The sequence below is a fragment of the Capsicum annuum genome, chromosome 10, assembly GCF_002878395.1.
Source record: "Capsicum annuum cultivar UCD-10X-F1 chromosome 10, UCD10Xv1.1, whole genome shotgun sequence".
NCBI classification, from domain to species: domain Eukaryota; kingdom Viridiplantae; phylum Streptophyta; class Magnoliopsida; order Solanales; family Solanaceae; genus Capsicum; species Capsicum annuum.
In genome coordinates, this window is record NC_061120.1 from 202,595,679 (window position 1) to 202,609,704 (window position 14,026).

At 28.5% G+C, this 14,026-nt stretch overlaps 1 protein-coding gene across 1 annotated transcript; it reads left to right on the forward strand.

Annotated features, from left to right (window-relative positions):
* The first annotated feature begins 497 nt into the window (after positions 1 to 497).
* Positions 498 to 4,949, forward strand: LOC107843551 (peroxidase 21). Its single transcript, XM_016687865.2, has 5 exons — positions 498 to 650; positions 1,605 to 1,753; positions 2,800 to 2,988; positions 3,523 to 3,688; positions 4,440 to 4,949. Exons 1-5 carry the CDS (start codon positions 569 to 571, stop codon positions 4,841 to 4,843), a joined length of 990 nt encoding a protein of 329 aa, XP_016543351.2. The 5' UTR covers positions 498 to 568; the 3' UTR covers positions 4,844 to 4,949.
* The last annotated feature ends 9,077 nt before the right edge of the window (positions 4,950 to 14,026 follow it).

Genomic DNA, 14,026 nt, shown 5'->3' on the forward strand with positions numbered 1-14,026 from the left:
TTGACGAATTAAAAGTTAAATTTTCAACATCAGAAAATAACATGTCATCGCCACATCATTATTTGAAGCAGAGAGGTGAGCGGGAGAGGGAGGAGAGAAAGTGTCCCTAGGTTTAGTAAATATGAAAAGTATCGCTGAGTTTAGTTATTATTCCCCAAACTATAGCATTCCTTTATGAAAATTGCTCTTATTTGAATTAACATCTAACCTTTATCTTTCTAATAATTTTTTTGGTCCTTCTTGTCGATTGGGACCTTCAACATCGTTGATTAAATATGTTTTAGTCAATGTCTAATCTCGATATATAGCATCAAAAATATTTATATTGTCAGTATATATAATTTAAATTTAACGTAAAATAATGAGAAACGTTTTCTTTTTGGTGGGAGTAGTCAATGCGTGGGTAAATATATATGAGTAGCCAAAATGTCAAATATAGTGGCCTAGTGGAACTATGCTTGCATTTTTATCCTTCTTCCACTTACATTACACTAACAGAAACTTTACTATATAAGGATTTGGCATTTTGGGCACTTGATTTTAAGAGGAAAATTACAAGACCAAAGATATGGCCAACAATAACCAACATTTTGGCCCATCCTCTACATTCATCAGTCTATTTTTAATGTTACTCCTTCACATTCATTATGGTACTTCTCCCCTCATATTAATTCAGCTCTTCATTAAATTACCATTTATCTTATTTTTTCTTTGGCATTGCAGCTTAAATTATATACATCGATAGTGTAACTGAGTAATTTTTACAACCGAACTTGTAGTCAAACTTAAGTGTTTTGACTCCCGTGCTCTAAACTCCTTCACATAAATTGGGATAGCAAGTCAGATAAAGGGAGTCTTGTTATAGCATTTATTTCTGATTACTAATTAATGTTATTCCTCCATCCATTTTTGCTTGTCCATGTTACTAAAATTAGATATTCAACAATACTTGTCTAGTTTGAAAAATCATTAGATAATTTACTCATTTGTGCCCTTTTCACCCTTGGTATTAAATACTATTCATTATCCAATTCATTTTTCAAAACATTTAAGTTATTACTCCCTCAGTCTCAAATTACCCGTCTCAAATTTCCTAATTGATTTCTCATTTTACTTGTCTTTTTTCATTAATCAAGAAGAGACAATTTTTTTTTTCATGTTTTACCCTTTGCATTAATTACTTTTTCTTCAAATTAAAATGTAAACATCATTTAATAGGGGTACTATGGTAAACTAGGTATGTTATTAATTATTTTTCTTAATCAATGTATCATCTCAATTTGGGACAAGTAATTTGGGACGGAGGGAGTATATTCAAAGGGCGATAGTAAAATTAACTTGATTATTTATTGTTTCTTAAGTTGTGTGTCAAGTGAATAATGGACAAGTATTGTTGGATGGAGAGAGTATTAAATAAAGTTGCTTACAATTAACTCATGCATTTTCAATTATATAACTTCAAAATCTTTCTTAGAACTAAAAAGACCTATTTGGGTAAAAAAAAAAAAAAAGAATCTATTTTTTCCTTTTTATAGTGGTAAAAGAACAATGTTTCTGTTATCATATATGTATGTGCTAATTGCTTAGGTATCTATTAATTGCAGTAAGAAGTGATCTCAAATTATATTACTACTCAGAGAGTTGTCCAAGAGCTGAAGAAATCATCAAAGAACAAGTAACCATGTTGTACCATAAGCATGGGAATACTGCAGTTTCTTGGATCAGAAATCTCTTCCATGATTGCATGGTTAAGGTAAGTAATACATAATGCCCATGCATCAATTGAAAAATGAATGAAAGTCCTAAAAGACATACTTGACATATTTTATATGACAATATTTGACTAGATGTGAAATATAAAACGTAAAATAAAAAGACTGTTGGCTCATATACCACAAGTATCCTAAGAACTTGTGATCTTCAAACACACCATGCCATTTTTATGGCTATAAGCTCATGTTAGTAAGGGGCATTTTATTTGTTACAAGGATTATAATCTCACATCCAATATGGGGTAGTACCAAGACTTTGATATGGAATTTGTATCAATATTATAGCGAATACCAATAATTAAACACGGGATAAATGTACGCAATCTCAAATTTTATACCGAGATTAGTATCCAGTCCAAGTAACCAAACGAACTCCTGAGGGTAAAAGAAAATTAAAGTTACAATTTAAATACTGAGATATGTCATTCTTTTCGAAACACATTGAAAAAAGGCATTGAGAGGATTTCTTATCACTATGGCATGCATTGTTGGATTTGTGTTTAAATTAAATTAATAAAATGCCTTTTATAAAGAGGTTCAAAAAGAAAAAGAGTGTGTTCTTTTAATTTGTGTCTTTTCAATGAAAGGTGGTATCCTTTCCACCAATTCATTTAAACTCAACCTCTTCTGATTTCTAACGTAACTTTTACTGAGAAATCTTTTACGAAGAAGGCTTTAAAACATTCTTCCAAAACTCTCTTTTCTTCCCAAAATATCATATTCAATAAGTTTCTGCTTTTCAGGAGAATCTATTTACTATTTACTTAGTGCAAATTTCAATAGGCTTGTCATATCCATTAAAACTATTTGCATATAATCTCATAGCAATCTCGCAGAGGAGAGGGAGCAAATATCATTTTTAGGAAAGCGTCCGCACGTGTTTCAAGCCTCAAATTCCATGTTCGATGTTCATATTATCAAGCTTTCATCTTGTGTTCTTTGTTTATTTTGTGTTCATGGAACATAATTTCCCACATGCATGTTTGAACTTATAGCTCAATTAATTAATGTGAAATTGTTGTTGAAGTCATGTGATGCATCAATACTGTTGGACACAACAAAGGAACAGAAGTCGGAGAAGACATCTCAGAGGAACTTTGGGATGAGAAATTTCAAGTATATAGAGACTATCAAACAGGCCCTTGAGAATGAATGTCCCAATACTGTTTCTTGTGCTGATATTGTTGTTCTTTCTGCCAGGGATGGTATTGTTATGGTAAGTTCAATGTATTTAGCCTCTTTTCATCGACTTCATTATTTTTCTTATAAACATAAGTATATGTTTGACATATAGAGGAGTGAGGAGTGACAAATAGGTTGTTTGAAATGATTTTGAACAAGTAAAATGAATTGAATCAATAAATAAGTCATGAATTACATCCAATTATGACCTTGGAAATTGGTGGTTCTTGAACGTTTGATCCCTCCGCTGCCTACATGTGAAAACCTTCCCGTTCAAAAGTCAAAATTTGTTAAACCTCCCGCTGTGCCCATGCGACAAGCTACGTCAAAAGTTTAAAGAGGTCAATTTTGTATATTACCTAGAGTGTCATTTCCCCCAATCACGTCCAAAAGTTAGTTGGGCCAGTTGAAAATGGATTAAACACCAATCTGTTGTAGCGTAATTTGTCTATTCCTTTTTACCAAATTTAATTTGTTCACTTACCAAAACAAAACGAAGAATCTTTTTCTTCTTCTTTTCTCAATTTATGAATCATGAGCTAATTTTTCTGTAAGTGTTTTGACACAGTTAGGAGGACCACATATTGAAATGAAAACAGGAAGGATGGACAGCAAGGACAGTTACTTAGCAGAAGTTGAGAATTTCATTCCAAACCACAATGATTCCATGTCATTAGTTCTTTCTCGTTTCAATTCTGTTGGTGTTGATACACAAGGAACTGTTGCTCTACTTGGTAAACAATCCTCCGATCCCTTACAACTTTCCTCAAAAAATATTACTTACTTTTTTTTGTCTCAGTACTTCTCGAGAGTTAATTTGACAATTTTTTTTAAACAATTGGATTGTATATATTAACTTATGGTCGTTTGATAGGATGTATCAGAATAGTGTTGAATAGAATATATTAGTAACGTTGAAATTAGTAAAGTGGAGATCAGTTAGGGATCAATTATATTAGAATTATTTCTTATTCATGGTTTGATTTGGCATATACGGTGAATTATGGCTTTAACCATGCTTATTCATGTATTAATAACACTTGTAAGTAGTAATACTAATATCATGATTTGCTATGTATTATTAGTTATATATGCTCTATAGTATTGAATAGGATGTACAACAAATCCATAGAGTATTAATTATACGTAGGCTAAAAATCCTACAAAACAAGGAATTAAGTAATGTCATGACCAATACATGTAATATTTTCTCTAATAAAATCTAACAAACGACCCCTTAATATTCTAGAATTAAAATTTAGATGTTCAAAAGTAATATGAAAAATACCTTATGTTGATCAAAATTTACATATGCTCAACTTTAGAAAATGAAAAGTGCCACACAAAGTGGTGACGATAGAGGGAGTACCAGTATAAGTCAATATAGCTAATAATTTAATTTTGTTTTTAATTGTAGGCAAATTGGTATAAAAGAAAAACTCATTTGACTTTTCGAAATATAACGATGATTTGTGGTGGATGCAGGGGCACATACAGTAGGAAGAGTTCATTGTGTAAACATAGTACACAGACTATACCCAACAGTTGACCCAACTTTAGACCCGAAGTTTGCAAATTACCTCAAAACCCGATGCCCATCTCCACAACCCGACCCGAAAGCAATTGAATATGCCAGATTTGACCATGTAACTCCCATGGTATGGGACAATTTGTACTACAAAAACATTATGAGCAACAAAGGACTATTAATTGTGGATCGACAATTAGTTTCTGATCAATCAACTTATCCATTTGTGGAGAAATTTGCTGCTAATAATTCCTATTTTAATGATCAGTTTGCTAAAGCTTTGATTATTTTGTCTGAAAATAATCCACTTACTGGTGATCAAGGGGAGATTAGAAAGGTCTGTCGGGACGTCAACAAGTGATAAATGTAAATCCATGTCAAATATATAGTTGACTTGCGTGCTCTAGCAAATACACATCCTGTTTTAATTACTATTAACTCCTTTTACATTACTATGTTCTCATACACAATTGTACTTTAATTAAAGTACTTTTATTTATCTTGTCAGGTCAGCACTACAAAATTAATCAAGTGTACCAAAAATGTGTTGTGTACGTGCACATATTTGCTAATTTTCCCTTTTTTCGTGATGTAAATCTATCAGTATAACAAATCTGCAGTTATACTTTTTTTCTATTTCTAATTGTGACTTAACAATAAATGTGTGCTCGCTATCTAGCAGAGGTGGATCAAGAATTTAGAGTTTATGAATTACTAGTTTAGTATACGTGCTTTGCACGTGCATCTTTCGTCAATCAATAAAATTATATATGAGAGAGCAAAGTTATTAGAAAGTAGAAATTTATGTCATAATAAATTTTACACCTATTTAAATGATATATCTTGTACCAATAACAATAATATACCTTGTAAAATCTTATAAGTGAAGTCTGGGGAGGGTAAAGTGTACGTAGATCTTATCACTGCTTGGAAAGGTAAAGATGTTGCCTTCGAAAGACCTTCAGCTCAATTATAGTAAATTCAGGTATAAAGAAGAGAAAAACAGTGAATTAGCAATTGTCCATAAAAATAAACGACAAACAAAATAACTTGTCAATTAGCAATTGTCGATAAAAATAAATGATAATTTATTTTTTTAAAGATAAAAAATATACTAAAATTTAAAAAATTTACCTCAAATCATAAAAAAAAAAAAAAATGATTCAATAATCATAGACGCTATCAATATTTCAAAAAAAAAAAAAAAAAGAACTTATCAATTAGCAATTTCTATCAACAATACGTGATAATTATTATTGTATATTTCAAGAACATACTAATTTTTTTAAAAAAGCGTACCTCAAATAACAAGAAAATTTATCTATTTATCATAAGATATGTCAAAATTTCACGCACACAAAAAAACTTCTCAATTAGCAATAGATTGATACTGTCAAAATTGTAAACATCAAGAACATAGTAAAATTTAAGAAAATTTACCTCAAATCACAAGCAAAGTTTCTTTCAATCATAAGATATACCAAGATTCTACAAAATAAAACTTCTCAATTAGCAATTGTCTATTAAGAATACATGATAATTTATTTATTGTAAACTTAAAAAACATGCTAAATATTTTTTAAAAAAAAACACCTTAAATCACAAAAAAATTTATCTTTTTAATCATAAATACTATCAAAATTTTGTTTAATAGAATATTCTATACCTAAAGATATTTTTTCCCTAAATACAAGAAAAACTCGATATTGCCTGCTTTAATTCCTCCCAACAAACCTACAATAAGATCACAAAAAGCTCAAGTAAATTTTTTTTTTATCAAATTATATAATGTATTGGTTGATTAAAATTAGGAATCCTAAAATATAGAGTTCGATGGCCTCCAGAACAATTATGGGGATGCTATTGTTCCCTATGAATCTATGTATGTTAAAGTGCATTTTTTAAATAGTCAGTTTAACTCTTTTTTTTAAAAAAAAAAAAAACAAGTTTTTCCCTTTTGTATACTTTGTAAAAAAATGCACAATTATGTAAAATATTATTTATGGATTATAATTAGGTATAACTTCTCCTTTCTAATATTTTAGGAAAAAAGGGAACACAAAATTTTGACCCACAAGTTAAATATTGTATTATTGTTTATCAAATTACATATAAAAGTATTGAATATTTCCTCAATTAAATAGATAAGGAGTATTAATAAAATATATTTTTTGCTTATTATGGATTTAGGACACCTTAATTATTAATTTTTCTAATATCTTTTTACCTTATATTTTTTTCTTACCATATATTTTAGGATTCCTTAATTTCTTAAATAGATTTTTCTTTTACCGTATATTAAATAGTAAAAAGACGATTTTATCTATTACGGAGTATTTTAATGAAGAGTAAAAAGTTCAAATCACTTTTCTAAGGGTCTTCACACTTTTAATATATTATAGATTATAGATATATATTATACTAATTTTAAATGGGTAAAATTCATAAATAGCATACTTAAGATCATAATTATGGGATTCATAACAACACTTTCATAATTACTTAAACTAGCAACTTGTATTTTATATTTGAACAAACTGTTGCTATAAAAATACATATACAAATCATTTGACTGCCCATATTTAACTCAAATCAATTGAGTTAAATATGATATAATTAGCCATGAACTAAATGTGGAGATTCCTCTGCCATTAAAATCACTTAATTAACGTGATTTTCGTTATTTGTTACCAACCGAAATCAAAATTCAAATTTAAGTTTCACATTATCTTTTTCATTCAAAAAAATCGAAATCAAATTCAACTGAAGCTTCTTCTATTCAATATCTTCGAAAATTCAAATTAAATTGTTACTGTTGTTGAAGATATTTAATTGTAATATTGTTTTCTTATATGAATTTTATCAGTTGTTTGAAATCGATCAAAAAAATTTCATTCTAATTTTTTTTTAACCATTATTGTTATTTCATTCAAATTGTTTTTGAGTCATTACTAATGTTTCGTTCAAATATAGTGATCAAAATTGATTTTTCTTTAAATTATTTTTGAATATTTTGAGCTATTAATGATTTTTGTTAGAGTGATCAAAATTAATTTTTTGTTACATTGTACAATTTAACAATTTATTTCATTAAATTATTTTTTGGATATTTTGTAATAGAATTTAGAAAAAAATAATGCAATAGTAAATTGAACTGATCGAACAATATAGTGATCAAAATCGATTTTTCAAGTTTCTCAAACTCAATTTTTGGAGTTCTGATTCTCAAAATTTAAGAGTATATTTGCATTTTCGTAAATTTCAATTATGTATATTTTGGTTGTGTTCGAATAGGGATATTGTGACTGTATTTGTATTTTACATTGAACAAATATATTCGTATTTACGTTGTACAAATATATTGTAATTGTATTTTCAGCCGTACAAACACAATCAACACATAAAAAAAATACATATAAATATGCATATGTATATTGAACAGAACATAAATACAAAACCATCACTACAAAAAAATACATATGAAATTGGATATGTATGTATATAAGACAAATGCTTTCATATAACTTAAATGTATATTGAACAGAATAAAAATACAAATGAAAGTGCATATATATCTATAAAAAATACAAAATACTTTCATGTACCTTGAATGTATATTTAGTCAGTAAATTTTTATATATGGCAAACCTATATATACTTTATTGAAAAAACATTTGAAAATGTATTTATATTTCAAATTCCTAAATACATATCACTAATTAAAAATATATATACGTCGAAAAATGCCTCTTCCTGCTCATCTTCTTCGGATTCATTACCAAACGAGTTTTCAACATCGTCATTTACAACATTACTTGATTTTGCAATTTGTTTTGCTTTTCTTTTCTTCTCATATTTTTGTAATTTTTTGACTTTTGGAGAAGGAGTTTATTTCAATCGTTTTTTTTTTTCAAAACATCAGCTATCTTCACTGGGCCATTACGAAATGTGGACCTAAGCTCCTTCGTACTTACTAATTTCTTCGGCTGTATAGGAGTAAAAGCATTTTTAAATACGTTGTCTTGAGTTAAGACTAAATGATGGTGCATTGTTAGACAATAAATTAATAGGTGGTTTACCCCTATTTGTTCGTGATTTTGATGTGTGTTCTTCCATTAGAGCATAAAAACCTCAATCTTGAAGTTGCTAATGATTTACAGTACAAAATAAAAAATAAAAAAAAAAAGAGAAATTGATAACATGCAATAACTGAATTTATTAGTTATCTGAAATTGTGGAACACTATCCTTATCAAATTGTGAGAAAGAAAAAAATTTGAAAGAGGAATCTGAGAGATTTCAAACAATAAAAGGTAAAGTAAAAATCAGTTAAAGGAAAGAGAAAGAGAAGTGGCATGAAAAAGAAAACCTTATTCATGGTAACTTCTCAAAGGCAGTAAATGGGGGACCACACTTAAAATAATGTTATGTTTGCTACACAATGTAGTTTCATTAAAGTGTTGCCTTTTTTTATAATTTAAGTTTTAAGTATGCTACTTCTTGTAGTTTTTTTAATTTTAATAATTTATAATATTAACTGAGTTCCTAATTATATATTTTGTAATTTTTCAGTACTTATACATGGTATTAACAAAAGCTATTGAAATCTTGTTTGTAGCAAGTGCTAATTTTATTTTAAAATAAAATTTATAAAATAGCTTTTTCTGTTTGTGACTTGAAACTCACAGACAAAACAAGGTAACTACGAAAGGTGAGTTTTTTTTTAAAAGTTACTATATCACCATTGATATGAACAAAGTTAATCAATTGTTTGTCTTTATTCATGCAAAATGCAATGATTTCTCTTCTATTATCTTGATTATTTTCTTACTCAATTTTGAGTTAGTTCCTTCGTTAATTGAACGATGTATCCTACCTTGTGATAATTTGATCTATTAAAATAATTTTATTAGAAATGACTTAAAATATATGTTTTGCTTCCTGGTGTAGTTCTTTTATGATAGTGAAATTATATTAATTGTTATGTGTTTGTGTATACGTGCTAAAATTAAGTGCAAATTTCATTCTTAAGTTTTTAACTTTTTTTATTTAGTTTTATGGATATTTAAATATGTCATCTAGTTAGATATGCAAAAATGATCGCTTACTTTGTGGATGAGAAAAATGTTAAATTATTATTGAAAAATCTTGGAGCTTTACACAGTTTTTGCTTGTCCAATATCATTTGTAAATTGTTGCTTGATTACAAATTTTGAAAAAACCAATTATCACCATTAACGCTAATACGATTAAGGCTCAAGGGTGTGTCTTATAATTTGACTTATTATGTCAGTGATTAAGGATAAAACGATGTGTTAATAAAATTTCATCACATTAAGAGAGTAAGCTATCGAGTTAAAATTTTGATGCACTGTGATAATAATATACTGAGTTTGAGTCCTATTGAATTTTGGCCTAAAACGCCTAATATCAGTAAGATGTTGGGTTCAAGTCTCAATGCACTATTTGATGAAAATGATGATTGGTGTGTACTTTTTGTGAAAAATAATGAAATCCTCCACATTGATTTGCTGTATTCCTTGATATGGATGTATAGTAGTGCATATAAGTATGGAAGAGGATAAGTATTTAAATATATGTGAGCGTGATGGAACAATTATAATAATCATCATTATGATGAAGTGAAGAACATTATGGATTTTTAAAATTATCCTTTAAAAGGTGATGGTAATTTTACCATCAATTTGATAAGAATGGTATGGGGCACACGGTTATCGTACGACCTAATTTGATAGATTTTATAAATCCTCCATCAAAAGAATATAAAGTGGCGGTACATTTAATCTTTCAACGTGATGTTTAGATGGGTATATAACTATGATAAATGTCAAGACATGATAATAAAAGTATAAAATTAATTATGAAACACATATGATTATAGTCGAATTCTTGAAAAAAATGTGACTCGTGTAAGCATTGTGAATGCTTGGTCACTCTTGAAAGTAAATGTGTCAAAATGTGGTGAAAAAATTATAAATATACTTGTGCTTATAAATGGTTGGATAAGTACCAAAACTCGCCCCTATGGGAGGTTTGAGAGAAATACAGAATTTTAATTTGGTATAAAAAGGTCTTCGATATTATAGTATGTTTTATCATGATCTACCAAATGGTAAAATCAAGAAGCGATTCTTGCCTATAAAAATTTTGATGATGATCAAAATAAATATTATGGTGTGGCCGAATAAATTTGTCACTGATCGCGTAAATATGATACACCAAAAAGAACTTTATCAAATATTATAAAAAATAAATTATTAAAGAAAAAAGTAGAGCAAAAAAGATATCTTGCATATAATGATTTTGACTACAATGACAATAATTTTCTCCCTAAAAGGAGATGGTCACCATGCGAATGATGTTTTGAAATATAAGGTAGTACACAAGTATTTGATAGCCTCAAAAAGCTGATATGTTACTACTCGGAGGAATGAACTTGTTCAGGTCATTAAAATTGAAGTAAGTCTCCAAAAGAAACTTTTTATGTTTCAAGAGAATTGAAAAAAAAAATATTATTATATTGATACTATAAATCATGAAAAGATATTGTATCTTCATATTACTATAATTGAAAGGGGTTATAAATATTTATGGAAAAGGCTACCTGTTTACCTCCTGTTTATTGATACAAATATGGGCATGATGACGGAATCATATGTTGTAGTAAATTAAAAGTTTACAGAAAATATATAAGTTGGTAATGATCGGTTGACCATCCCAATTAAAATGTGATGCAAAAATAATTGAGAATTCATGTGGTTTTACATTGAAGAAATAAATAATTCTTCAAGAATTCTCTTATGTTGCTTGTTCTCACGATAAAATCATACTGTTAAAGTTATGGTTATATCCCTTATATTTTTGAAATGTACAACAAGGTTAATATGGGCCCGTTCACCTGCCATGTAGACCGTTTATCATGAAATGAGATGCATCTATGGTTGGTCACATGTGTTTCTCTATCAACTTGCTATTTGATTTTTGCAAAGTTATTTGCTAAAGTTATTAAATTGAAAGCATGATTTCAAACTATAAAAGTTGATAATGCTGATTGATTTAGCAGAAAATTGTGTGCCTTCAATTATAGCTGAACCATTGATTATGAGAACAAATCTTCCCAAAAGAAAATTTGGTATGAGACTATTTAATTTAGATGTAGCAACAATTGTATGCATCAAGCCAACAAGATTCCCCTATTTGTTGGTTTAGAGTCAAAAACCAAATAAATTCATCTAAATTTTATATGGATAATCTTCACCACGCACAAAGATGGATCCCCAAATAAAATTGGAGTGAATATTAAATTTTCTAACATTAGGGGGAGATATGATTAATAGTTGAAATGTGTGGAATGAATTATCTAGATCCTCGTAAAAAAAAAACTCGAAGTTCAAAAAAAAATTCATGATTTGTAAAATATTGCAGCTTCATTGTCAGATTGACCCTATGTTATAATTCAGCTATAAATGCTCCAGTGAAAGTTCTTGAAAGACAGAGTCTATGACACTCCTAAAGCATGATAGATAAATTAATTCCAAACATAAAATTCCTTGAAGAAGGAGAAGAGCAAATAATAAAAATGGTCAATGATTATGAGGCAAGTGCTTTAAAAAGCACTATGACATGACACTTTATAAAACTTTGGCAAAGGTACGGGTACCTGAAAATGATAAAATGAAAAGATCTCGATAAGTTATGTCTTATTGGAACCAATATCGAATAACCGTCGACAGTATCTTTAGTATAATATAATGCTCACCATTATAAATGATAACGAGGATCTTGAATTTAATCTGTCGAATAGTATGAACAGATAAAGTACACAATTCAAGTATATTATCTTTCACTTGAAAAGTGATGTTTTGAAATTAGTCCACAAACTAAGGTATAATGTCAATGGGATACAAATTGATAATTATGTAAAAAGTAAAATCGTAAGATATAAAATATGATTTGTGCCTTGAGGTATAAAGGTTATTCGCAAAGTTGTGGCATTATTGTTTGGAGATGTGTTCTCCTATGGTGGATGTAATAAGATTTTTTTTGAATCTGACAATGTATGAAAATCTTGAATGAGTATAACGAATGACTGTCATGTCTAGTTAGACGACAAATGTTATAGAAAAATTCTTAAAGGATTTAAAAGAGATTGATCCATTGAATATCCCAATGATTACGAGATCACTTATCATAAAGAAAGATCAATTTCAATCACATAAAATGATTAAAAAATATCATGTATTAGTCCAATTGATACATTTTTATATCCTGATATTTTTATACATGAGAATCATTTTTGTTAATGTGTAGAAAGACAAAATTTTACTTTTATGTGCATGTGAGTGAAGTCAAATATTATTGATATGAATTTATTATTTCTAACAAATATTGCCAAAAGAATTATTGGTTATGCAAATACAGAAAGAATGTTTGATCTACGATCAATTTTAATATCATGCGAATGAATTTTTCACAATTAATTTGTTGTTGCTACGAACAAGTTCAATGTGCAAATGACTTGCGACGATGAGGTCACATATAAAGTGATTTTCAGAAATTTATTTGGCTAAATTCAAAGGCTTAACATATCCAAGAAATAAGAAAACAACACATCAGGATGATTTCAAGAATGCAATATCTTCATGAATGTGATTTAATCATAATGGCACAGTCAAATGAATATTTAAAAGATGACATATAAGATTGGGATGCGTAGTCTTTGAGAAGTGAAATGATATTTGAATTAGGGGGAGTAAAATACGTGTTGCACCCTTTTTTTTGACATAGATTTTGTCCCAATAATTTTTTCTTGCACGATTTTTAACGAGGCAACAAATAAATGCATATTATAAGATATGCGTACTCTTTTTTCTTCACTGAAATTTTTTTGCCACAATTTTTTTTAGTAAGGTTTTAACGAGGCACATCATCTATGGAGATCCAAGGGGGTGTTGTAAAACTAATAAGTGTGGATGTCCACTACTCTAGAAATTAGTCCCACTACTTATCGCCATTATTCACCTCCATTATGAAGATAACCTCCTCCATTCACGATCATTATTCTTGTGACCTTACATACCCATAACCTCCTTCATTATGTTGATGGTTAATATCATGTTTATGACAACCTTTTACATGCCTCTATATGATACTCTAAATAGAGGCATAAGGGTTCATATCATGAAATACTTCAACAATTGAAAGACTTGAAACACTTGTATATTTGATATTTGAAACAATGAAAATCTCTTAACTCTTGTCTTCTCTCAATATTTTTTGTCTACTTTATTGTTCATAATATTCATCTTTTGACTTAATCTTAAAATAAATTATAATTAATTAACATGTATTTTACTTCATATCCACCGTTATAAAAATTTTATTATTTCAATTAAATGACATACATCTTTTTGTATCGGGCACTAATAAATTTTTAATATCTAGTTAAATTAAAAATCATTCAAATTAAGAACAAAAGCCCATTATATTTTTTCTCTATAATTTAATTGAAGCCGCGGCACTAT